Below are 25,169 nucleotides of genomic sequence, written 5' to 3'. Positions count from 1 at the left end.
ATATTTTTTCCTGTTTTGAACTACTTGTTTTATACACACGTGTTTGGTAGCAAAATTTCCAGTTTGAAATATTGTTTAGTTCATTGTTGCACTGAAACCTATTGGAACAAATGAGAGATCAAATGAAATAAATAAATGTCTTGAGTTACAGTCATAACTGACACTTTATATTAATTTTCCTTGGTGCCTGGATTTTCATAGCAAGTAAGTGAATTATTTTCTGTAACATTAATGCAACAGACTGGTGAGCTGTTCAGGGTGCACACCTCCTTTGCAGAAATATAATTAATTAAGATGGAAAAAAGATTAATTGAATTGAAGTAATATGACATTTAGTTAAATAAATATGTAAATTTGAGTTGTATAAACAATTATTGAGTTTTATAGACGTAATAAATTAGGTTGAATAAATTTAGCTCAATATTTTGTTCCCAATAGAAGTAATTCATTTAAGTTGGCAAAATTGGATACGTTATATAGATATGCGTCACAAGGAAAATGGAAACAAGATCAGTAACTCGTGCGTTTACTTTGTCTGCTCTTTTTCTACACGCAGAAACTCTTTCTTTTACTGATGATGCAGCCGTGTTACTATTTTGATGGACGGGTAATCTTCATACGCCGTCATTAAAATCTCTGACTCCGTCTCACTGAAGAACAGCGTTTTCTTTTTTTCTCCACGCGTTTCCATGGTGACTCCAGAAATCGGCTATCTATTGAGAATGTCTTTATGTACCTCCTGTGCACGTGCATTAACCCAGGGTTACCAAGTCGAGCGCAATTACGCTAACTCTTATCCGGTCTTTTGGAACCCACATACCCCGAGTAAGAAAGTTCAGGCAGATTTCAGCCAGAGTTCAGGCTTAAAGTCAGGCTAGTTTAAACATGCTTCCTGGAATACCCCCCAGGTAAAACATGTTTGACCTGTTTATTTTCTGGTAAATGAAAGATCTCAGTTTACTCTGTATGACAATTTCATACTGAGGACAGACCAAAGCAGAGGAACTCTCGTATGTAAAGCCCATATCAATCACTGTGCAGCTTTTGAACTTAGGAATCTTGAAACACAGGAATCTTTATCGAATCAACCTTTATTTATATAACACTTTTACAACAACACATGTCACTCAAAGTGCTGTGCATAAAATACAATAAAATGTAAAAACAAGTGGACAAGACAAACAGTGCCGAAGCCCCCCCCCCCCCCCCAAACACAAACACACACACACACGTACACACATACACATACGCACACCATGATTAAAAAAAGTGATAAAATGATGGAATGTACAGAACTTGTACTGGCTTGTAGTGAGACTGTAGTTCGCTTTGCCTAATAAGTGTCAAACTGTGGGTGGAGTTCTGAAGAACTCCAGCATTTTAAGTCTGAGACTTTGTGGAAAAACGATCGTGTTGAAGATGGCTCTCCAGCAGTTTGTGTGCAGATTCACTCTGATGACCCTTTTGCTTTTCTTAGGTAAGAAAATATGACCTAATAATATTTCTTAGATGTAATAGTAAATTTAGTATTTTAAATATAATTAAAAGCAATAGAGTACTAGTATCAAGTTAACATTTACTTAGTCCAATAAAAGTTTTGAAATAGGTCCTGTGTCAATGTGATGTGTTTGTTACCTTAAAACAAAACTCGCTGAATTGATTTATTTCTGATACCAAGAAAATATTTTAACATTCAAAATTCAGTCATGCAGTTCTCTAAAACAAGAAGAGCCACATGAGGCAGTTGAAAATTTTGGTGAGATTTTCACATGGTAATTTATCTTAACATTTTAACTGGAAGAAGGCTCTGTGGGAGACTCCTGAAAGCCTGGAGGGATTCGATGTAGAAATCCCTCTCAATTTTTTTTTCACATAACGAATGGAAAAAGTGGCCAAAGAGAGGCATGTGGTTTGATTGCTGACTCTCTAGCCAAGCCTATAAGTAAAATCCAGTTAATGGGTACAGTTTACAGATTATTTACTTTTTGGCTCTAATCCAACAATCTCACTTATCGCTTATCATAATAGCTTATCATAAAAACATAAAAACATAAACATTTGTTTAAAGTTAAATAATGCTTTAAGCAAATGTTGATGTGCTGAGCTTGAATTCGTGCCAGTTTTCTCTTCCGATTCACAATAAGCCATTTAGAATTTATAAATGTGATATATAAATGACTAAAATTTGTCTTTTAGACCCAATCCTCACATCATTCTTGCCCCTTGTGCTATCCTAGGCACTTTAACATTGGGAGTTGGGTCATCTAGACCCACTAGACAGTGCGCTGAACCTTTTTTCTTCAATGATTTGTGATCTTCACTGGTTTGCATGGATTACATGAAATCTTTCCACCTTTATCCACCTTTTTCATAGTCGGAATAACACGTCAAAGTAAGGGTGGGGTCATCTAAGATAGCACAAGGGTTAAAACGGCAGCGGTGAGGCCTCTTCCGAAGAAGAGTAGATCAGATACAACAACTTTAGTAATTAAAAACCAGTATCCAATTTACCATTTTAAAATAAAATGATAGAAAAAACAGTTTTGATTTAATTTAATTAGTTTTTAAATAAAAATAACCCCTAAAGTATCAGTCTGGTTTTAGGACAAACCACGAGTCTCTATTTTAACAGAGACTTGTTAAAATAGGAAATGATGTTAGATGTGAAAAATAGCCCTTTGGCTAACTCTGGCATATTGACAGAAATGTTTATTAATATGCGCTGTCCCCCCTATTCAAATAAATGATTCTCATGTAACCTGGAGTCTCAGAAACTCTTGGTCCTGGTATTACTGGATATGAGCGCAGCATTTGACACAGTAGACCACAGTATTTTACTCAACAGGCTGAGAGGTGTAGGCGTCTCTACTGTTCTGAAATAATTTTATTCCTATTTAAAAAATAGAAGATTTTATGTGAGAATAGATACATACTCCTCAAAGGTCGTTGAAATCAATTGTGGGGTCAACCAAGGTTCAATTTTAGGCCCACTACTTTTTAATCTGTATATGCTGCCACTTAGGGACATCATCAGAGGAGTATTCCAGGAAGTATACTTCCTGGAAACTACCCTGACTTTAAGCCTGAATTCTGGCTGAAATCCACCTGAACTTGCTTACTCTGAGTATGTCGGTTCCAAAAGACCAGATATGAGTTGGCGTAATTACGCTCGACTTGGTAACAGCAAGTACAAAAAGACATTCTCAATGGATCGCCGCATGGAGAAAAAAAGAGACCGCTATATTTAGTAAGACGGAGTCTGAGATTTTAATGACGGCATATGAAGATTATACATCCATCAAAAAATTAGTTTTTAGAGTTTCTGCTTGTAGTAGAAGAACAGAGAAAGTGAACGCACAAGTTTCTATCTGATTTCTATTTTCATTGTGGCACCTATATATATAACTTATCCAACTTAAATGGATTAATTTATTTGGTGACAAGTAATTGAGTTAAATTTTTCATTACATCTACCCAACTCAATATTCTTTTACAACTCAAATGTACATATTTATCTAACTAAATGTCATATTACTCCAATAATAATTTTCCATCTTAATTTGTGGTAATTCTTTAACTACTATTCTCATTTTTCTAGCTAAACAATAAATGAAACAAAATGGATTTGCAATACGGATCACTGGTTTTTGTAAATCATTTCTTGGACTTAGACATTGCCTTACTTAGGACCAGGGCTGCTAAATAAACTCATCATCCTCTCTCTTCCTCTCACTCGTGGTGCAGAAAGAAATTAAACATAACTGGACAAAATAACTACACCATACACAGTAAAAAAGCTACAACGAAACACATTTGGACAAAAAACCCACACTTAAACCCAACTCTATCCAGACAGGCAATGGGAATGGTATCCCGGAATTCAATGTGGTGCCGATCTAGCAGCAGCACCAAAGTTAAACCTACTTACCGTAATTACCGGACTATAAGCCGCTACTTCAGTGACGCGGCTAATTTATGGATTTTATTGGCGGCCGCCGTGTATGTATTTTCAGACACAGTGAATGGTTTGAATTCTCTAACACCAAACACAAGTCATTTATTTTTCAACACACCTCTAAGCAGCCAAACAGCATGGACCTCACTTCAGGTCTTAGACACTTCAGTCATGGTTCAACAAAACGAAACACGCATGCCCAGTCGCATCCCAGAATCCTTTGGTGCCATTAGACCCAACGTGCACGTGATCGCCGTTACAATATGATGAAGCTTTCAAGTTAAAAGCAATCGTTAAAAGCAGCGTGAAAAAATCCACCATCACCAACGGGTTTGGAAAAGCCGGTCAGCTGCGTGACGGAGAGAACAGCGCATGGAGTGAATTTACCTCTGAGTCATAGTGACTCGGCTGGCTGCACGTAAATATATGGGAATAATAGCAGCCTTTATTTTGTCGGGACACGACTGGAAACACAAATTGACGTGATCGTTTTAACGGTTATTAAGGACTGAGCAGAGTTTTGCATTGAAACGCTCACAGCCTCCGTGTGAGCTGGAGACTGCGTGTCGTGTGAGCTGCGGGGCCGATGGCAGTCTGAAGGCTCCCACACGTAACAACGCATCCGCCCCTCATACACAAAACGTACAGTATTAAGTCCGATTGCTCTGCACAGACACGATTTGCTCCGTTCACCGGCGCAATGGGGACGAAGCGCTCCTCCTTGAAGCCGCCCTGGCCAGAGCTGTCGGAGTAGATAGGAAGGGGAGACAAGGAGCGCGCGGCAGCGCGGAGGCGTCGAGCCATTCTGCAGGCTGCAGCCAGGGCTTACTCGAGGCGTCCGCGGAGCAAGTGTTTGTTGTGGAAGTAAACTTCTGACCCATGCGCCGCGAGGAGGTGCGCGTATCGTGCTGAGGCGCGGGCTTTTCAGTCGTCGCTGCTTTATTTTACTAGCGTGTTTTTTAACCAGCCCTGTTACTCCCATAACGCTGCCGCGACACAAGCGGAAGGAGAGCTTTACCCGTTCACTCCTCCATGCACTGCTGATACTTGCTCATTCTTAAACACGTACAACAGAATGGCGAGCCGGGCATCGGCCCCGCCTTTAGCCCCTAAGACTCATGGGAAATGTGGGATCGCGGATGTAAATTTCCTCATCATAACTGAGGGATGTAATGTTGATTATATGGTTACTGTTTGTAATTTTATGTATGATACCTAGATTGTCAATAAGTTAAAAAAATAAAATAAAATAAAAACCATAACTGAGGAACTTGTGAACAGAATAGAGGTGCATACTGTTTGGCAGATGTAAATAAACTTATATACATGAGCCTGAGGGAAAGCTGACTCCACCCACTGTGTGCCAATAAAGCACACTTGCTCTGTGAGTCAGGACGTGATCCGTCAGCATGACAATGTTGCCTAATTCATGCAGCTTGTACTCTGATGCGGCTTGTGTATGTATAACATTAGTTAAACATGTGAAAATAGGTGGGTGCGGCCTGTAATCGGGTGCGCTTTGTAGTCCGGAATTTACGGTAATTCAATTAATTTGAATGAAAGTAAAATAACCGTCTGATAACTACGTTTTATTTTTAAGCTGATTTAACAAAAAAAAATGATTAATGTTAACTGAAGCAGTTAATTATGCTAGATCAAAGTAAAAAAGTTTATCTTTCCAACATCCCTACGTGGTCTTATCACCCTCTCATGGTGATCTGCTAAATTATCATCAAATGGACACGCCATGCTGCTTCATCTCTCTGAAAACAAACTAACTTTCAACTAAACCTGCTCCAGAACAGGGGCCTGTTGCACAAAAGTAGGATAAGGGATTAAGCCAGGATATCTTGGTGATCCTGGCTCAATTGATCCCCAATCCGGTTGCACTAAAGCTGGATAGGGGGCAGGAGGATATGTTATGGTATAAATTACCATGGAGATTTATTCTGTGGAGCTAGCCTGCTCCAGACCAGGCTAAATTCCAGGATCTATTTAATCTCATCCCTAATGTCAGTCAGCAGTCGCCACAAATGGAAACCAATAGTTATTTCATTGCTTACTATACATTGTTATCACTTATAACTAGACCCCCTGTCATTATTTAAACATTAGTGATCATTAATTTCAATCATTTTGGATAAATAATGAGTTTTAGATGATGTTGCTATCATTAGATAATTAAGTTTCCCATAGACTATAAGGCTATATATAAAATGATAGAATATTAGGGCCACAGAGGGAAAAAAAGACAAGTCATAATATTGTAACCAGTTGTTTTAAAGGAGGACAGTTGTTAAAATGACAGATGTGGGGCATTTCGTGAAATTGTACCTCAGTATGGTTTCATAAACAAAGACATGCTGATGTGCCAGAATATCAAGTATCACATTGTCATAACTATCAAAACAGTAAAAAGAATATGTTGCTTTTCTGCAGAAAGAACCAGCCTCATAAATTTATGACTTTATCCTTTTTCCTCAGTGGGGCCCTAGTACTCTGTCATACAAAATAATACACATTCCATTAAAATATGAAAACACAATGTGTAACATTATGTTCCTTTATTGAATAAGGAGAAAACAAAGCAGGTAAACTACACTCAAAAAACGTTAACTTTGAATGAACATAAAAAAATTATGGAAATGATTTCCACATGATTAGACAGCGTTACTTGAACAAAAATGAATCATATTGGTCCTACTCAATGTACTTAGGTTCAAACTAATAAATTTAAGTGGATTCAATCTAAATACTGCAGTTGGACCCAACTTTAAATTAATATTGTTGCTCACTCTCAAGAAATAAAAGTTGATCCAACTTAATTGAATCACTTCAATTGGTCACACCTCATTAAATTAAGTTTATTCAACTTAAATTTGTATGACTACCTAACACAATTTATGTTGATATAACTTAATTTTTTGCTTTAATTTTATTTATACATCTGACATTGATAAAGTTTTCCAAAGTTTCAACCAAGGGGTCTTTTAATTTTCACATCAAAGACATTAAATACGCAGTAATGTCCCACATGACAAGACAGGAGTTCAAATAACGCAAATTCTGTTTTAAGTTACATGAACAGTTTACCGCACAAGGGGTTTGGTCATCATCCTCTCCCACACTCTAACTCATGGTGCAGAAAAGAAATAAACATATCAGTTTAAATCACTAGTTAAAACAGCTAGACAATAAAACCCATGGACCAAAACTCACACCTAAACCCCAATCTGCCCAGATAGACAAAGAAAATGGAATCCCACAATTCCTTGCGATTACTAATGTATCCAATTTAACGGTATCATGTTGGATCAACATGATTGAAATTAGTAACTTTTAAATGGATTATTTTTATGTACGATCAACATGATTCATTCACGTAAGATTTACAAACATAACATTTTCTGGTTGAAATGACAAGTTACATTTTCATATAATTAATTGGCTGGTAATTTAATTTAAAAAAATCTTGAGTGTGCTTTATCACTGTGGTGGTGTTGCCTTTCTTCTTAATTATATCTTTTACCTCCTCATATGCCTCCATGAGGATTTGTGCTTCCGACGGGGAAAAGTACGCGGCTCTGGTTGCCATGGTGAATCGGTTAATCTGTGATCTGTGGCGGGGTCTATTTGAGTGAGCCGTGAGCGCGCACCTATCCAGGATTGGTTACACCTGGCTTGATGAATCCGTGTCTGCTCATCCTGGCTTGGTCTTTGTGCAACCGATTAAGCCTGGACGCACATGTTTTGGATACATTGAGCTCAGCTCAGTCATTTATCCCGGATGTCTTAATTCTACTTTTGTGCAAGAGGCCACAGGTTATGTTCAGAGCATGAGTTGCCATGGCAACTTGACCTACCCTGAAACATACCTCCATTTCTGGAACCGAAAGCTGAGGTTATCAACTTCCTTAGCCTAGGTCAAGTTGCCATGGCAACTCATGTTCTGAACATAACCTGGTCGGGAGCAGGTTTAGTTGAAGGTTAGTTTGTTTACAGAGAGGTGAAGCAGCATGGCGTGTCCATTTGAAGATGATTTAGTGGATGAAGAAGCTCAGATAATACTTTTTCCACGGTGACAGGGTGATCAGACCACGTATGGATGTTGGAAAGATAAACTTTTTTACTTTTATCTAACATAGTTATTTGCTTCAGTTAAGATAAATCATTTGTTTTTTAAGTCAGTTTAAAAATAACACGCAGTTTTCAGACAGTTATTCTACTTTCATTCAAATTAATTCAATTAAGTAGGTGTAACTTTGGTGCTGCCGTTAGATCAGCACCGCAAAAGATTGTGGGATACCATTTCCTTTGCCTGTCTGGACGGATTTTGGTTTAAGTGTGGCTTTTTGACCAAATGTGTTTAGTTCTTTAGCTGTTTTACTGTGTCAAGGCCTGTTCACACCGGGACGAATTTCGCCGGCGATTTTCGCCGACGTTTAACGCCTCGTGACTAAACAAAGGGCACCAACGAGAGTGTGCACACCGACGCGAAAAAACGCCAGGCGTTAAAGCGTCAAAAAAAAAAAACGCCTCGGGTTCGTTTTTTTTTTTCGACGCGTCGCGTCGAAATCTACTCGACCAATGAGAATGTCGCTTTTGCTCACGTGTCTGGAGCTTCTGAAGTTACAGTAAAACACAACTTGGGGGCGCTCAAACACAAAACTGCCTTGCTGAGCACACATACCAGCGAAGAAGATAGACGCCAAGTAGCGTCTACACACAGCCGCGAAGCAATAATGACGGACATTCTAAAATATCCCCGAACCAAGCACCAGTTGGAGCTACTGGTGCTTGAAATATTCATGTTTTCTTTGTTTGATTCTGACAAGCGTGTAAATACTTGCTCTCTTCTTCTGAGTGAAAAGCGACTTTCAGAAGCGTAAAGTTGCGCAGCGCCACCTTGTGTACAGGAGTATTTCTGTTTTACATTAAGCGCCATCTAATGTCAGGGAATGAAATTGCATGTTCACTCCACTCATCGTCAGCGAAAATCGCCTGGGTGTGAACACAAAAAACGTGGCGAAAAACGCTGGCGAATAACGCCTGGCGAATATTCGTCCCGGTGTGTACGGGCCTTTATGCCATGTTTTGCTGAGTTGTTTAGTCCTACTGTGCTTATGTCTCTGCACCATGAGTAAGAGTGAAGGAGAGGATGATGAGTTTATATAGCACCCCCACTGAGAGTAGATTTAACGACAATGATGGAAAATTCTTAAATGAATTCTTTTTCCCGTCCTTTTTATTGTTATAAAAATGAGCATATCTGCCGGCTCATACTTAGACATATGAGAGATCAAGAAATATAATTAATTAAGATGGAAAAAAGATTAATTCAATTGGAGTAATATGACATTTAGTTAGATAAATACATAAATTTGAGCTGTATGAACAATTGTTGAGTTTTATAGACGTAGGAAATTAGGTTGATTAAATTTAACTCAATTATTTGTTACCAATAGAAGTAATTCATTTAAGGTGGCAAAATTGGAAAAGTTATATATATATGCATCACAGGGAAAATGGAAACAAGATCAGAAACTCATGCGTTTACTTTGTCTGTTCTTACTACAAGCAGAAACTCTTTCTTTTGATGATGCAGCCATATTACTTTTTTGATGGGCGTATAATCTCCATACGCCACCATTAAAACCTCAGACTCCGTCTCACCGAAGTACAGCGCTTTCTTATTTTCCACGCGTTTCCATGGTGACTCCAGAAATCGGCGATCTATTGAGAATGTATTTATGTACTTGACATGCACATGCATTAACCCAGGGTTACCAAGTCGAGCGTAATTATGCCAACTCATATCCGGTCTTTTGGAACCGACATATCCAGAGTAAGCAAGTTCAGGCGGACTTCAGCCAGAGTTCAGGCTAGTTTAAACATGCTTCCTGGAATACCCCCCAGGAGGCATGGTGTTTGTTTTTAAAGTTATGCTGATGACACACAACTCTACATCGCTTTGTCTACTGATGACGGAGAGTCTGTCAACATACTTTTAAATTGTATTTTAGACATTAAGTCATGGATGGCAGAGAACTTCTTACAGCTCAACCAGGACAAAACAGAGCTTTCAGTGATCGGTTTTGAAGACGAGAGAGATTGTTTTATCTAAAAAATTATAAAACTTCGCAGTGTGAGAGAAACCTCAGTGTTATTTTCGACTCTGAGATGAATTTTATTCCACAAATAAAAAATATTACCATTTTTACAATTACTATTTTATGCATTTTATACAGAATATTTGTTAAATGTATTATGTACCGTGGCCCTGAAGTGCATACATACAAAAGTATTTTTAAGATCACAATGACAATTTAAAAAAAAGGCTCAAAAGCAGTGTTCCATTTTAGAAAACAAAACAAAATTTCAGAAACCAAAACTTAAAAAACAAAAATGAAAAAAACATTTCAGAAAATAAAATTAATTTCCAGAAAACAAAAACGAAATCTTCAGAAATGAAAAACATTTCCAAACCGGAAGAGGCAGGTACTATGGGACAACGCTGATTGGATGATGATGTTTGTCAATCATTTGAACTGAAAAGTATTTTAAATGAAGCGATGCTGGATTTTATCGTCCAAACAACAATGTACCTAATAATCCATGAATTTCACATTTACATATTAAATAAAAAATGCAGCAAATGGATAATGGAGGTGTAACCCTTGTGTTATCCTAGGCACTTTAACATTGGGAGTTGGGTTATCTAGACCCACTAGACAGTGCGCTTAACCTTTTTTCTTCAATGATTTGTGATCTTCACTGGTGTCCATGGATTACATGAAATCTTTCCACCTTTATCCACCGTTGTCATGGTAGGAAGAACACGTCAAAGTAAGGGTGGGGTCATCTAAGATAGCACAAGGGTTAAATTCTTTTTTTAAAATAGTTCATCTGAAGCAGAACGGTCACCAGGAAGTGGTTTGTGTAGATGACGTCCGTTCTGCAGGTAAACAATGAAAGGGAAGGACGAAAGGATAAAACGTTAACTTAAACGTTAATCTTTGAATTTTTTGTGGATGTGATGATGACAGAGCGCATACAGAAATATCAGCACCAACCAGGTTTACAAATGTTTCGAAATGTCTGTGAGAGGATTCTGTCAGAAGCAGCAGTGTAAAGACGGCGCACATCAGGAAATGCAGTCACGTCATCCACAGATAAGGTACGGAGGGACATCTTTTTGATCTAATTAAGCAGTAATGAAGCGTTAAACATGATTTCTAGGTGGGTGTTTACAGACAGATCCAAGATCCTTTAGTCATACGTTTATGACAGGTTACCACATCAGCTGGAGAGGGGGGTCACAGACAGGTGTACCAGCCGCATAATCAGCAAAGCTGTCAGGTATACTGCAGCAGTGTGTGTCTCAGAATAACATTTATGAATGCTTCTTATTCACACTTTTTAAGATCTGTGACTTTAGAGTGTGTCAGTGCACAGAAACATGACAGTAAATGACTGGATGTGCACATCATCAGACATGTCCAGGTGTGTCATTAACGGTGGCAAAGTCTGTAGTCTAATAAAAATCTTAAAAAAAGAAAAATTGTCTTTTACGCAGAGGGGGAATACCAAAGTGTTTTAGAATGTGTTTTTATAAGAATGAAATAATGTATTTTAATCTGAATTTGGTGTTTTGACCCCTCCCTAATGAATTTGTGGTATAACCTGTTTTCTCCTCATTTTGATGAACTCAACCTTTTCCTGAATGAAAGATGAACAGCAGCTGCAGGGATTTTTATTTATTAATTTATTTCAGGGATTTCATTGAGCTGGAGTCCAGTGCAGAGGAAGCTGCAGGAACTGGCATCCCTTACCTGTGCATCTTCCTCTGGAGTGTTTCTGTTTTCAACAGAACACGACAGATGTGATGCTGAGCAGCAATGTGGACAAAACCTCCCTGACATGACTCTTTTTGATATAGTTGTTAAGCACAAACAGACTTTTCCCATATGCATTTTTTCCTCTAATAAATGTGACTGACAGGTACGCTGAGTAAATGCTGAATGTAAACGTAACATTTGATTGACTGCATGAAGAAGCCCATAAAGGAAAATCCACAACCGTTTCTTTGTTTCTGTTATTGAATAACATATTCATGTTAAGTTTTCAATAAATATACTGCATTGCTATGAAACAAATTTGTTTATTTTCATATCCATTATTACAATCCTCACATCTGCATTCAGTTTTTGCATTGACAAAGAAACATTTCTAAACAACAGCTTTGAAAAAATAACATCAACTTTGTTAATATAGCTTTAAAACCTAAATTGGTAAACATGGAAAAACTCCTAAATGAAGCAAGTCTAATATGAACATTTTAAACTGGGGTTTTGCTTAAAGGAACATTAAGTTGTTTGGAGTTGTACAAGTGTTTGATGCGATTCCTTATAAATGTGGTTTTCCAGATCATCAGCCCAACGCTAAAGCCAGGAATTATGACTCGTCTTTCACTCCCCACTGCATCCTTTACAACCAATCAGGCTTATGCAGCAGGTTAAAGACATCGTGATTCGTGTGTCTGGCGAAATTTAAAAAAGGAATTTAAAAGTTCATTAGCAGTTTGCTGCATTTTTTATTAATATGTAAATGGCAAATACGGGGATTATTATGGTACATTGTTGTTTGGACGATAAAATCCAGCATCGCTTCATTTAAAATACTTTTCAGTTCAAATGGTTGACAAACATCATCATCCAATCAGCGTTGTCCCATAGTACCTGCCTGTTCCAGTTTAGAAATGTTTTTCATTTCTGAAGATGTCATTTTGTTTTTTGGAAATTGATTTCGTTTTCTGAAATGTTTTTTTTCACTTCTGTTCTTTACATTTTGGTTTCTGAAATCTTGTTTCGAGTGATTTGTGGAATGATTTGCACCGTAATTATGCCACTTTTAATGTCTACAAAGTACAACACAAACTACAGAACATGTGGCAAAGAGCACCAAGCTACAGTGGCAACAGGTTGCAGCAAAATTCTCTTCTCACAGGCTGGAGGTCAAACACAGTTCTTTTAAATGCTGCCTCCATCAGCTTAGGTCCAATGGGAGCCACACCTTTCCAGCACCACACCTGAAAACAATCAGACAGACGGACAAAGATCCACAAAAATCAAGAAGTTCCACTCTGATAGAAATAAAATACATAAAACACAGCATAAGAAGAAAAAACTAACCTGCGTACGGCCACAACCGTAACAAAGGTTTTGCTTTTTGTTTTTAGAATTTGGGTATGTTTTCATGTACAGCACTTTGAGTAACACAAGTTCAAAAAGTGCTAGACAAATAAAGTTTGATTTGATTTGATGTAACTTTATATGTGCACAATTTCTTTCAGCACAATGGATTCTTGGATCAACATGTTTGTTTTTTTGGTCTTTATTTCAGGTTGTCACCCAGCAGTGACTGGTGAGCATTCAAGTGCTAGTTCTCTATTTTCTGCATTTAGATGTTCCTTTCCATATAATTTATCTCTTCAAAACTTAAGAAATGAGCTGAATGTATGTTGTTATCCAAATTAAATGTCTGCAAAAGTATGGAGTCCTATACTGTTCATAATTAAATAAATAAATATTTAATTCAATAAATAAATATGACCTCATGCAAATACACAATCAACCAATAAATATCTCATAAATATATAAAAAGATCATGAAATTGTGAAAAACCTGCACACAGATTTTAAATTAGCCATTATATTATTCAATATATTTCATGTTGCTTTAAAAACCTGTTCATTATTTAAAACAGCATTTTAAAATATTCATTTTTAATCATGTGGAATATTATTATAATTCTACTTCTTTTTTCAGAACCTTGGATTTCAAAATCAATATTTTCCAAAGTAGCTATGTTTTTATTTCATGTTGCTGTTTTTCACAATGGCTTATTTATTTCATGAAGAGCTTTTTCAGGAGAATGGGTCTATCTGTCAATCATTGAAAGTGGGCGGGATCTAAATGCTCATTGGCTCATCCATGGAAATCGACTCTTATTCCTCGATACCCGCTCAGCTGTGTGCCAGTCAGAGAGATGACATATTTCGGTGATATCCGCGCGGCTTTGCTGACATTTGATACAAACTATCTGTCTGCAGCAAAATGTGCAAACATGGATGACTCTGTTTTTGTAGTTTGAGGGTTTGTGTGGACCAAAGGGAGCTCCGGTTGTCCACGTGTCCAAGTTCCCCGTGAAACACTCCTGACTGTCACGTCATTCACTCAGCTCTCCTTTGCTCTGCAAGTAACAGCTCTGCTGTCTGAGCTCACAGATCCAGTCTGACGTCATTGTGCCTTATGTCGGCTCGCAGGAGGCGAGCTGGCGGACCGACAGAGAGTCAGAGCAGGCAGCAGCGGATAGCGGAAGCAGCATGCTCGGGCCTCCTGAACCTTATGATATTTTTTCTATTTTCATTGAGACAATGATTATAAATCAGGTCCACTGTTTTTTTTTCCCCCTCTGGGAAAATGTTGAACTTTTCCTGCGAAAGTTTCTCTTTCTGGTTGTAAAACGCAGCGGAGATCCGGGGTTTGATTTGGGGTTCACTTCCCCGTTCAGATGCTTCCAGAGCGGGTTATTAAAAGATTCGGTCTCTATACTTTGGATATACTTTTTTATTATTACCTTTCTGGCGAACTGAACAACAGACCCTTAACTTGCGCTCACACATACACACATTTACACGTAATTTTGACGTCGTTTGACTGCAGGAGCTGAAGCAGAGCCTCTCTGGGATGATCTCATGAACTCAAACATGGAAACATTGTTATCATGTGGAACTATTCAAAATAAATAAACCTGATCTCTTAACATTCTGCATGTGCATTGATTGTGCATCCATGCATTTTAAGTGAGATAAACACAGGTACAGCTCCAAGTGGCTATCAGGCTAAAGCGTTGGCTGCTAGCTCCTCCCACACGTGGCATGGTGTGTTTAATGAACTGTTCATAGAAGTTTTGTGGAACTCCAACGACCACTCAGCCTAACTTAGACCACTACTAGTTGTTCATGAGAAGATGAAAATTGCCGAACTGACCACAAAATCACCCGAATTATCCACACTCGCCCAAACCACTTTTATCCGCAAATTTAGAGCCAAAACTGCCCAATTTCTGGTAACACTGTGGATATGTTTAGGTGCATACTCCCCCTAGTGTTGAGGAGTGGGCATCGCGCCGTCACGTTCGCTGAAACATCTTCGACCGATGTAGTCAGGGTGCTGCTGCTCATGTCTGAGTAAAGGAATAGCCAATCACAAAAGTGTCTCCGCCTTGTCTGGTTTGATTGACAGATAGACCCATTCTTCTGAAAAAGCTCCTCATGAAAAAATACGCCATTGTGAAAAACAGCAACATGAAATAAAAACAAAGCTACTTTGGAAAATATTGATTTTGAAAACCAAGGCTCTGAAAAAGAAGTAGAATTATAATAATATTCCACATGAATAAAATGAATATTTTAAAATGCTGTTTTAAAATAATGAACAGGTCTTTAAAGCAAAATGAAATATATTGAATAATATAATGGCTAATTTAAAATCTGTGTGCAGGTTTTTCACAATTTCATGATCTTTTTATATATTTATGAGATATTTATTGGTTGATTGTGTATTTGTATGAGGCCATATTTACTTATTGAATTTAATATTTATTTATTTAATTATGAACAGTATAGGACTCCATACAAAAGCAGCTTATATCACTTAGTTGTTTAGTTGCTCATTTAGTCGTTTCTTTGGTTAGAATTCATGTAAGATGTGAAGAAACAAATAAAACATACAAATTGAGTTTATCATGGTTTAGCAAATTAGGTTAAAGGTCCATAGTATATATATATATTTTTTTTGCCAAATGTTCTTACACTTCTCCCTCCTCTTTTTGACAGATAATTCCACAGTTGTGGAGAATGTATCTCCAGGAGATTCCCCTTGGCTGGTTTATTTCCACCCAGCATTCAGATGTGAGGGGTCACTGATCACAGATGAGTGGGTGCTCACAGATGGCAGCTGCGTAAAACCGTAAGATCTAGATATTAATTTTTTTGGGGGAAGGAAAAAAGGAAAGTTTACAGACTTACTTCCAACTATTCAGACTTCTAGCTATTTATGCAACAAACTGTAATATGCTTATTCGTAACCACCATATCAAAATATCTGTTTACTGAAATCTTTAAGATTTGCCTTAATATTTTTTTCTTATATCCAGCTCTGACATCAACAACACATCGGCTTTTGTGGGTGTGAGGAACCGTTCTTCCTTTCCTATTGGATACAGTGCCTTTTTTAGTATTATAGTTTGCAACATTGAAAATAAAAATGGGAACAACTCTGGAATTTGTCTTCTGAGGCTGAAAAGCCCAATCCGTTTTTCGAACAACTTCCAGGCAATTTCCTTAGCCTCAAACATGAGCACGTTCGATGGCGGCATTTCCTCCTGGGTCTCTGTAAATGATTTCATCAGTAAGTGACTCTTTTAGCTGCTTTGAACAGACACACCTATCAGTTACAGCAGTGCTTCTCAATTATTTTTTGCAAGGCCCCTCTTAGGAAAAAGAAAATGTCTCCCCCCCACACACACACACATACTCGCCGCGGAAACAATGTATTATCGTATCTATAAATATTGTGTAAGTATACAGTATACCTAAAATTGTATCTTTTAACAATAAAAAAAGAAGAAAAAGCAATATAAATCCACTTTCAACAAATATTAAATTTATTTTGCCACACAGAAACCCTGTTATAGTCTAAAACAGAAGAAAAGCTTAAAATAAAAAATCCGTTAGTCCTTATTTTAACTAAAACATTTTGACCAACTGAACCATTTTATGCTGAGAAAAATAACTCAAACAATAAATAATGTTAAATGTAAATTGATTTGAAACATTAACACAGCAGCACCAATAGATTTAACATTTTTAGTCTGAGGAAATAGGTTAAAAAACATTGTGCTGATTTTTTTTCTCTAAATGATCGATTATTTATTTATTATCTCAAAGCTGTTTTCCTGTGTAACCTGCTGTCTTTATGGCAGACAAAGAATACATTTATGGAAAATGAAGACAAATAAAGACAGCTCTCCGCGTGCGTGTTCCAACTCTCAGCCGGAGGCCATAGCCTACGTGCACGATAGAACTTCCGGTTAACTTCCATGTGTTGAATGTGAGGCCGACAACTTCCTGTTGGTCGTGTTATTGTTGTGGGGAGTTTTGATGAGTTGCTAGTTTTGAGTAAATATGAGCGGATTTCGGGTAAAAGAAAGCCGTTTGGTGTTTCAACGCTTGACAAAGACATCACAACATTGTTGTGTACGCCTGTGTGCGAATTCGTCAAAGTACAACAGTACTATAAGCTTTCATAGCTTTCCAGTAGATGTGTCGGTGAGAGCCGAATGGATGGTGAACACAGCGGGAGGACTTCACCCCAAGCAAGACGAGTCGTGTTTCGTTTTGCAGGAATCGGAATGAACGCCTGATCGGAAACAAAATGCGTCATGTAAACACGCCGTTCGGAATACTTTGCCTCGGTCAGACTCGTTCGGATCAAAATCTCTTTCCGATCGAGATACCTGGGTTATACCGATTGTTGCTCATGTAAACGGTCATTCCGATCGTGTGTCACTACTGCTCTTGTTTACGTCATGCATAGATGGTGTTTCGCTGAAAGAAAGCTTTGGAGCGCATACGGGACCGACCAGCTGCTCTGCGGATGCCCCGTTTAAAGCGCCGCTCCGCTCTCGCCGCGCTGGCTCTCCCCTCTCTTTCACCCCTCACGAGGGAGATGCGGGGGGGGGATGTGTACCCAGCGACGTCTGGACCCGAGCTCTGCGTTCGGGCTCCGGTGCCAGTGGACCGAGTGAACCTCTCTGAGCAGGGCAGCTGGATTTTTTAATGTGTTTGAGGGGAGGGTGCTTTGTTACGGGTGCGTTTTGTTGTTTTGTTATGTGAGAATTCGGACTGCGAGCCGAACCGCCGCTCTGGTTTAGCGGCTGCAGGACTCACGAGAACCGAGCAGAGCTCACAGTGTGTGTGAGCTTTTCAGAGCAGAAATGCCGCTCAGTCCTTAGAAACTGTTCAAAAATCACATGGAATTGTGTTTGCAGCTGTGCCCCGACAAAATAAAGGCTGATGTTATTCCCACACATTTACGTGCAGCCAAGCTGCAGATTGCAGCTTTTCCCACATGGTCCTGGATTTATTTTGTGTCCATCAAAAGGCTAATGTTGTTAGCCCATGTTGTTAGCCTCTCCTGGGTTCTTCTTTCAGCTCCGTACTAGTTCTTCCACAAAAAAAGCACTGACCACACGGATTAAATATAAAATGATGAGTGTACAGGCGCTTTATAATATTCATAACATTAATAAAAGAACTTTTGGAAGATCTTCTCGTATATTACTGAGCTGCTGCATAAATATATGTGACAGCAAAGGTTTGTTACAACAGGACACATTTCCCTTCCGGTATTTTCGACACTATATTTTTTCGACACGATATTTTGCCTATGTAACCACGCAATGGTCGACAATCCTGTCGATGCCGTTCACGTCGATTTTCGGGAGACCTTGTAGACAACGGGTGAAATATGCCATCTTTCGCAATCGAAATCTGCCGTGTCGCTGCTATAGAAGTCGCAAGCCGGGAATGGTCGGCCTCACACTCAAGGCGGCGGAAGTAGAACTCCTTAGTTACATGCACGGATTACCCCTCCCCTTTCATTCTCTCACACACGTGAGCCGCGTGTGACAGGGGACGGGAGCGCGCAGCAGCAGGGACGTCAGTTCACAAGTTTCAGGCTGTTACAAACTCTGATATAGAGATAATAAGAAACCAACAGAGCTGCAGATTCTTTTCCAAGCACTGAGCAGCTGTCACAGCCGACCCTATTAAATTTGCGCATATGTACCTGCAGCTTTTTAAGCTTTAAACTCTTTCTTTAATAGGTGAAAGTCCAACTATCAGGACGCAAAGGGAGGCTAAAGCATCAATACTGGGCAGCTGTAAACAGAACCAAAGTAATGTCACAGAGAAAGAGATGCGTGCCACAATAGGAGGATCCTATCCATGTCAGGTAACCATCTAATGTTGTTTTATTTTTATTGTTTTACAAGCTAAACTGTAAACTTTTCACTGTAAATGTACAGTATTTTACAGGCAGCCGTTTTGCCAGTATAATACTGTATTTGTACTACAATGGATCACTGTAAAATCACGTTTAATTCTTTTCATGTGAGATCAGACAAAAGGGTGTTACTTGACAGGTAAAGACCAGCAAAGCTAACTACTGAATGCTGTTTAACACCATTCGACTTAATTAACACAAGGTAACCTTATGAATAGTAACAGAGAATTGCATAATATTTATTTTATAAATGTACCGGTACTATCTGACTGTATTTTTTCCTCTCTTAGATCATTTACTAATCAAAATAAAAATTTAAGTAATCCTCACTGCACAGCTGCTTTCCAAAATTTGTATGGATATTAAACAAGTCGTAGATCATTTCTCTCTTACAACTCTGTCAAAGTTAGGCAAAGGTTCCAAGTACTTCATTGAATGCTACTTGTTCGATAATGATTGTAATTAAGACTTTAATTCTCATAATGTATGCTAACGAAGGTTTTCCACAATGGGTATAAGGTGTAGAGCTGCAACAGATTTTTTCTCCCCAGTTAAGTTGCTTAAATTCTCGTGTTCACACTGAAAACAGAGCAAAAGTAAGACAATTTCAGTGTGTCATACATCATAGTAAAGATAATTGGATTATTTTCGAATAGTGCTTTTGCCAATAACCATGTCTGATCTGAAGGAAAATAAAGGTATAAAGGATCAAATGAATTGGAAACCTTTAAAAAAATATATAAGGATGTGACTATTTGGACGTAATTTCCAAATTATTTGCAGCCAGTGTTAAACTTTTTTCTTGGCCGCACTTATTTTGAAAGCTGAAGCTATGTGGCTTATTAGCCGCACTTTAAATAATCACTTTGCCACTTGATAACCATTTCTGATTTTACAATTACCCCTTAAAATACTCCATAAAACAACAAATACCCCTTAAAACAACAACTAGATTTAGCCTCGGACGCAATTAAAATGCTTGCAGACATGCAGCAATGGGCATGTTGGCCGCACGTGAATTTGTATCAGCTTTTGTGCTTGGTCACAGTTAAAATATGTCCAATAACATCAGGCAAAGTATTAAGCGTTAGAATAATATCTGCTCAAATGAAAGGTCGACATTTCAATAGAACCTTAAATATTGGAGGGATATTTAAATTTGTATTTCCTTGTGAATGATGTAAGACAAGGAACTGAAAACAGATAGGTAGAGCCTTTATAATTTTAAATATTGTAAACATTGTCCATTACAATTGGTAAAATTACCTTTTATAATTTACGTAAAATTGTGTTAAACAGCATTCAGTTGTCAGCAGCCTGCCAAAACCTGTGAACTGTCTATTCAAACGTCAACTCCCATACTGCATTATCCCATTTCCAGGGAAAAGAAACTAACAAAATAAAACTTTTAGCTGACAAACTGATGCAAACTGACTGGGAGACAAATAAAACGTTTCGAATGTTCCTGAGCAGCTGATTTTTGAATCAAATTGTACACTTTCTGTACATTGCAGGATTTTTCCTTTTTGCTTTTCCCACATTGTGTTGCAATTTACAGTATGGCATTATACAACATAAATACAATGGAATACTGTCAGATTTCCTCCCAGTTTGCACTGCTGTTCACAGTATAGTACTGTACAACACAAAGACAGCAGAATACTATAAACATTTCTCCCAGATGGTTTTGCGGTGTAAAGTCTGATAATTTACAAAAGGACAACAGTAGAATACTGTTATTTTTGTCAATGTTTTGTTGTAATTTTACATCAAAGGTTTACATTGTGACTTAATGAATCAATAAGCCATCATTTTTTAAGTGTGGTTTTACTTAAATACACATTTTACTTTTACTTTAAATGAATGTCAATCCCTGCTCAAACACATTTGCCTTTGATGGCCGCCATTATCATTCTTCTGCAGAGCTGGATGATATGCTGAATCAGCTGTGTGCTCAACATGCTGGGCAGTGTGCCCCGAGGACCAGGGCTGGGAGAAATATGTTTAAAAAAAAAACAAAAAAGCAGATAAAATATCAGCAAAAATCCCATCATCCAATGATCAGGACTGCGAAATAATAGTAAAAAAAAAAACAAAATAAAGAAATAAGATTTTCCTTGCACTAATATCACTTCAAATCTTTTTTTCCTTACAGGTCATTCCTGGATCCCCACTTGTTATTAGAGAGCAGTCTCAATGGATCCTTGCTGGAGTTGCAATTTCCACCTCAGCTTCTTGTGGAGATCCTGGAGTCTTCAGCCGTGTGTCCTGGTACCAGGACTGGATCCGTGAAGTTGTCACTGGCACAAAACCAACCTTTGTTACTGTCAGATGCACTCCTACTACACCTGATGACAGTATATTTAGTGGTGGTAGCAACCTTATCCACTTTACTCACTTCTTCTCTCTGTCTACTCTTGTTCTGTTTGTCCATGTTCTTGTTTGTGGGAATGAAATATAAAAGTAGCTCCCAGGACTCTGTTCCTCAGGACTTTAAAGGGTGATCCAGAAGATGTTTTGCTGCTCATCTGAGTAGATTCTTCAATTCTAGCCACTGATGAGAAACTCAGGTTATACATATGGTGACTGTTTCACAGGTGTGGCAAAAAGTTAAATATCTAGATGTCCTTTGCAAATGTCAAGGATCCAGGGATTATTAGAATGGTTGGGTGTTATTTTTTACATGGTGGGGGTCTTGGTGTATTTGTTTCTAAACTAAAAGTCAGATTGATTTTTTATTTTATTATTACAATGATTACAAATGGAATTAGTGTTTTTGCTGTTTTCTGGGCCGAGTTGTGTGAGGTTTTTCCAGGTCATCTTCCTGCAGGGTATCTGATTTTATTGATTTTGATTTTATTGATTTATTTCAAGCTTTGTAGTCAAAGCAATAATGAATTTATACATATCAAACTCATTACAGAAATTATGAAATGCATGGATTAAAAAGACAGAAAACAAAACAAAAATGTCACTTAAATCACATTTGCTTAATTAAATACAGTGATCATTAAGTAAAGTATAAGTAGAGATGGATTTATTGCTTGAAAAGGAGTGGGAAGAAGCAAGCTTATATAATCCCACCCCTACTGATAACTGGCAGTGTGTGACTGCTAAGTGTCTGGGTCATATTCTCACCATTGAGCTGGCTTCTCAGGACTTGCCGAACTAGTTCAGGCATTTGGCTTTTGTGGCTTTTCTTGTCGCCTGTTCCAGGTCAACCCAGTCTCATCCTATTTCAAGGAACTTAGTGTTCATGGCACCTAATGTAAAAGTTCAACTTGTCACGATGTGGGGTTGGCTCGAGAGCCGGATGGACCCAGATGCAGAGGCGGAGGACTCAGTTCAGGGACTAGAGGTTTTAATGCACAAAAAACAAACAAAAAGCGCTGCAGAGCAGGTTCACAGGACACAAACAAAACTTACTTGGAGTGGCATGAAGCATGGACGAGGCAAGAGACAGGAACATGAACTAGACAGGACATGAACACCATAACAGGGCTAATGGACCAGCACAGGAGGAAGGCAGAGACACGACTTAAATAAAGACAGGGCAGACAAGACACAGGTGAACACGATCAGGGCAGATGGGGACCAAAGGAAGTAAAACTCAAGACACCAGACAAGACGGAGAACTTTCAAAATAAAATAGGAAACAGAAACAAACAAGACAGAACAAGTACAAGGGCGAAAAACAAGACAACAAACTCAAATCATGACACAACTGATAAAAAAGATTTAGCCAACCTTTTTTTATTTTGTTGCATTGTTATTACCTCTATAAAAGCAAACATTAATGTAAATGCTCATTTTAAATTTAAATGGGAGGTGTGACAGAGGTGGTGGACAGGTATCTTTTTTTTAAAATACAAACTGTTGCCATTAATACAGGTAATGAATGGTCTGTATTGGCACTGGAACAAGTACTAGTTCAACAAAGGGGGGGGGTCACTCAGTCCATAAACTGTGGAGTCACAATGCAAACACTTTTCAAACATTTTCTTTTGGTGTGTTTTTATTGTTGTCAGAAAAGAAATTTAAAAATAAAAATGATTCATTAAAAAATAACTTATTTAGTTTCCTTAGTAAATTAGTAGTCAGTGTGTAGACTTTCCCTTGTCATTTCTAAATATAAATTTATGTAGATAAATGTGAAACTAGATCTCTTTACTTTATTACACAGATCTTTTCTCTAAGCACCCACTGATCTGTGATCAGTAACCCTATACATCTAACTCGATTAAATAAGAATAAAGAAACAAATTAACCATTAAAGAGGAGTTTGCCACTGTTGGATCTAAAACTAAACCAACACTTCTCAACTATATTTGAGTTGGAAGAAAGGACACAGACTCTCTTTAGATCATTTCTCGAGGAGAGCAGACAAGAACATACTCAAGCCATTCTCCGTGTGCTCTGAGTTTACAAAGGTCTGCCTCCTCACTTTTATTACAATCTGGGCGTTACTTAACATACAGCATACAAGGAGGTGGTTGTAAACACACATACACACACAGCTCATAATGATGAGAACACAAAGAAACGTCCATTCTCAGGAAATTCCTTAGTTAACCCCAGGAGATCAGGGTCATTTCTGCAGATCAAGGGTCATCTGTCAGCTCCTGTGGCTTCAGGGTAATCCTAGTAGGTCAAAGGTTAGAAGGGTACTCCTGCTTCCTAGATCAATGCAGACATAAGATTCGTCCTGCTTCCGCAGGGCTGTTTTCCTCAGAAAAGTAATACACTTTTACAGCTACAAAGTACAGAGTAAATATGGGATAACTTATGTATAAATCTATTCTAACAGCCACAATACATGTGGAATTCTTTGTCAAAAAGAGGAAAAATGTAGTACATTGAAAAAGTATGAATATGTAAATGGTGAGAATGTATTTCATTGTAAGTGAGATAGATAGTGAGATTGTTGGATTAAACCCAGAAATTAAATAATCTGTGAACTGCATCCATTAACTGCATTATACAGAGGCTCAGATACAACAAGCCAACAGACGATTCTCCACACGCCAAACGACCTCAGTTTCCTCAGCAGGTGGAGGCGACTCTGACCCCTCCTGTACAGAGCATCCGTGTTGTTGGACCATTCCAGTCTGCTGTTCAGGTGAACACCCAGGTATTTAAATGTGTCCACGACCTCAATGTCTGAACCCTGGATGTTCACCGGTGAGTGTGGTGTAGGGGACCTCCTGAAATCCAGGATCAGCTCCTTCGTCTTGCTGGTGTTTAGCACCAGGTGGTTAATTTCACACCAGCCAACAAAGTCGGAGATGACCCCCCTGTACTCCTGCTCATCCCCCCCCTGATACACAGCCCACAATGGCACTGTCATTTGAGAACTTCTGCAGATGACAGTGGTGGGAGTCGTAGGTGAAGTCTGATGTGTAAAGGGTAAACAGGAATGGGGAGAGCACAGTCCCTTGAGGTGCCCCCATGCTGCAGACCACCACATCAGACACACAGTCACGCAGCCTCACAAACTGTGGCCTGTCTGTGAGGTAGTTGATGGTCCAAGCAACCAGATGTTGGTCCACACCTGCAACCTCCAGCTTCCTCCTCAGCAGTGATGGCTGAATTGTGTTGAAAGCACTGGAGAAATAAAAAACATGACTCTCACAGTGTTCCCAGGGGCCTCCAGGTGAAACAGGGCCCGATGCTGCAGGTAGATGATGGCATCCACCCCAATGCCTGGTCGATATGCAAACTGCAGCGGGTCCGGTGCTGAGCTCACCTGAGTGCGGAGATGGCTGAGGATGATTCTCTCCATAGTCTTCATCAGGTGGGAGGTTACGGCGACAGGTCTGAAGTGGTTTGGTTCCATAGGATGAGGTACCTTTGGAACCGGAACCAGGCAGGAAGTCCTCCAGAGGACTGGTACCGTCTCCAGTCTGAGGCTCATATTAAATATGAACAGCATCACCACACTTATTTAATACCCAGTCTAATATTATTGGGTATTAAATACTTTCCCGTGCAAAGCAGATGGGTCATCAGATTGTATCCAAACTGTTGGATCGCCATTTACAACATAATCTTCTTTCAGAAAACTTCAAAATGTAACTACTGGA

The 25,169-nt window shown here is 38.6% G+C and overlaps 1 protein-coding gene and 1 long non-coding RNA gene across 2 annotated transcripts; both read left to right on the top strand.

Moving 5' to 3' along the window:
- Nucleotides 1–1,348: 1,348 nt before the first annotated feature.
- LOC101173707 (chymotrypsin-like protease CTRL-1) lies at nucleotides 1,349–22,755 on the top strand. Its single transcript, XM_004071503.5, has 6 exons — nucleotides 1,349–1,477; nucleotides 13,358–13,378; nucleotides 15,855–15,987; nucleotides 16,175–16,428; nucleotides 18,908–19,035; nucleotides 21,242–22,755. Exons 1-6 carry the CDS (start codon nucleotides 1,420–1,422, stop codon nucleotides 21,545–21,547), a joined length of 900 nt encoding a protein of 299 aa, XP_004071551.3. The 5' UTR covers nucleotides 1,349–1,419; the 3' UTR covers nucleotides 21,548–22,755.
- On the top strand, nucleotides 8,356–12,039 carry LOC144994290 (uncharacterized). The gene is made up of 2 exons (XR_013657745.1): nucleotides 8,356–11,314; nucleotides 11,730–12,039. It is a non-coding gene; the product is annotated as an uncharacterized LOC144994290 (long non-coding RNA).
- Nucleotides 22,756–25,169: the final 2,414 nt, after the last annotated feature.

This window comes from Oryzias latipes, chromosome 8 (genome assembly GCF_053564925.1).
Source record: "Oryzias latipes strain Hd-rR chromosome 8, Olatipes_Hd-rR_3.1".
NCBI classification, from domain to species: domain Eukaryota; kingdom Metazoa; phylum Chordata; class Actinopteri; order Beloniformes; family Adrianichthyidae; genus Oryzias; species Oryzias latipes.
This window is presented reverse-complemented; position numbering and strand designations above follow the sequence as displayed.